At 38.8% G+C, this 1,575-nt stretch overlaps 1 protein-coding gene across 1 annotated transcript in view; it reads right to left on the reverse strand.

Annotated features, from left to right (window-relative positions):
* Positions 1–404: 404 nt before the first annotated feature.
* Positions 405–1,575, reverse strand: part of LOC101854311 — a gene marked incomplete at its 3' end in the record, with an annotated part of 35,484 nt that continues 34,313 nt past the window's right edge. The window contains 1 exon segment of the mRNA XM_005092724.3: positions 405–567. Coding sequence (XP_005092781.2) covers positions 405–567 — 163 coding nt within the window.

Below are 1,575 nucleotides of genomic sequence, written 5' to 3' on the forward strand. Positions count from 1 at the left end.
AGACAGAGAGAGAGAGAGAGAGAAAGATACAGAATGTGTGTGAGAGAAAAGTGGGAAAGTGGGTGGGGTGAAAAACCAATAAAGGGAGAGAGAGAGAGAGAGAGAGAGAGAGAGAGAGAGAGAGAGAGAGAGAGAGAGAGAGAGAGAGAGAGAGAACGACTGAGAGAGAGGGTGAGAGAGAGCGAGGGGAAAATAAACAACTTTAGCATTTTGATTTTTTTTTTCTTACAAAACTTGCAAAAAGCATTTTACGGCACTTGCAACAAAATTAGGTCAAATCAAAGCCGACATTCAGATGTGTAAAAAGGCAGTAATAATAAATATAAAATAAACGAAGGAGGAGATGTAAGGACCATAGATGTTTGAGCAAATCACACCAGAGCACTCGCCTACCATCTACTTACATGAGATTGTACAGGATGGTGTTTTCTGCCTCGGTTTTGGCGGTGGGAAGCGCGCCTCCGAGAGCTCCACATGCCTCTCTAGCATCAGATAATTGGACCGAGGAGTCGAAGTACTTGAAACATTGGTCACTGGTCAAGTCCATGGACCAACCATCCGGACAGACTGATAACGCGAAAAGACCAAAAGAAAAAAAGAATGATAGAATAAAAGATTTATAAGAGTTTAGTCAACGTTTTATGAGTTTGCTCAGTTCAGAATCAATGGAAGCTTCCAACCTAGACTGAGTGGAATACAAAATATGGAGGCACTCAATAAAGGTGTCTTTCCACTCGGGAATATGACTCGGGTCTCCCGTGTGCAACAACAAAGCAAAAGCGCCTAACTGCAACTCAATATATATGTATATATATATTATACATTATTCATCAGAGCGGTATAATAATATGTATACATGTGTTTGTATATTATATATATATACTGAACGCCATTAAAAACGCAAAGTTTTAAAAAAGTTATAAAAAAGCCAAATATGCTCCTATTTTTTAGACACAATTGAGCAATTGTTAGTTCACACACATTTGTACGATCTGTGCTATTTACATGAGTACTTTTCATCACAGTACAGCAAACTATGCTTTAGTAAAATGTGTTCATTGATTGCTATATTACGAACGAATAAAAAAAATATTGACCTGGAAGATGACCTGTAGCTCTTTCAAGCAAAAATTCTAGCTTTTTTTCGATCACTAAAAACAATTCATTCATTTTAAGACTCCTCGACTTAGCGAAGCTGATCCTAACTTTCGCTTCCGCCTTGTTCAAGGCGGAAAATCTACCTTGGAAGCAGCAATACGGCTAAAATGCAGTGTTTGTGTTGTTCTCGACTTATACAAAGATTTTAGCAAACTTGAAATGGGATGGAAATGAAATAGGACAGCCTCTAGTGACCAGCCCTATTCAAGAGAGGCAGATTTTGTTGTCGTATCTGCGAAATCGTTTCGTTCCTAAAAAGAAACAGCTCAAGGCATGAAAGGAGTTCATGAAAATGTTTCTTTCATCAGTGTGAGGTGCCGACTAGTAAGTTCAGAACTTAAATCAAGAGAGCCTTATTTAGGACTGCAATTATCGAAACTGCGACAACAGCACCGTCTTCACTGTGCGAAACATCAC

Source organism: Aplysia californica, unplaced genomic scaffold, assembly GCF_000002075.1.
Source record: "Aplysia californica isolate F4 #8 unplaced genomic scaffold, AplCal3.0 scaffold00051, whole genome shotgun sequence".
NCBI classification, from domain to species: Eukaryota; Metazoa; Mollusca; class Gastropoda; order Aplysiida; family Aplysiidae; genus Aplysia; species Aplysia californica.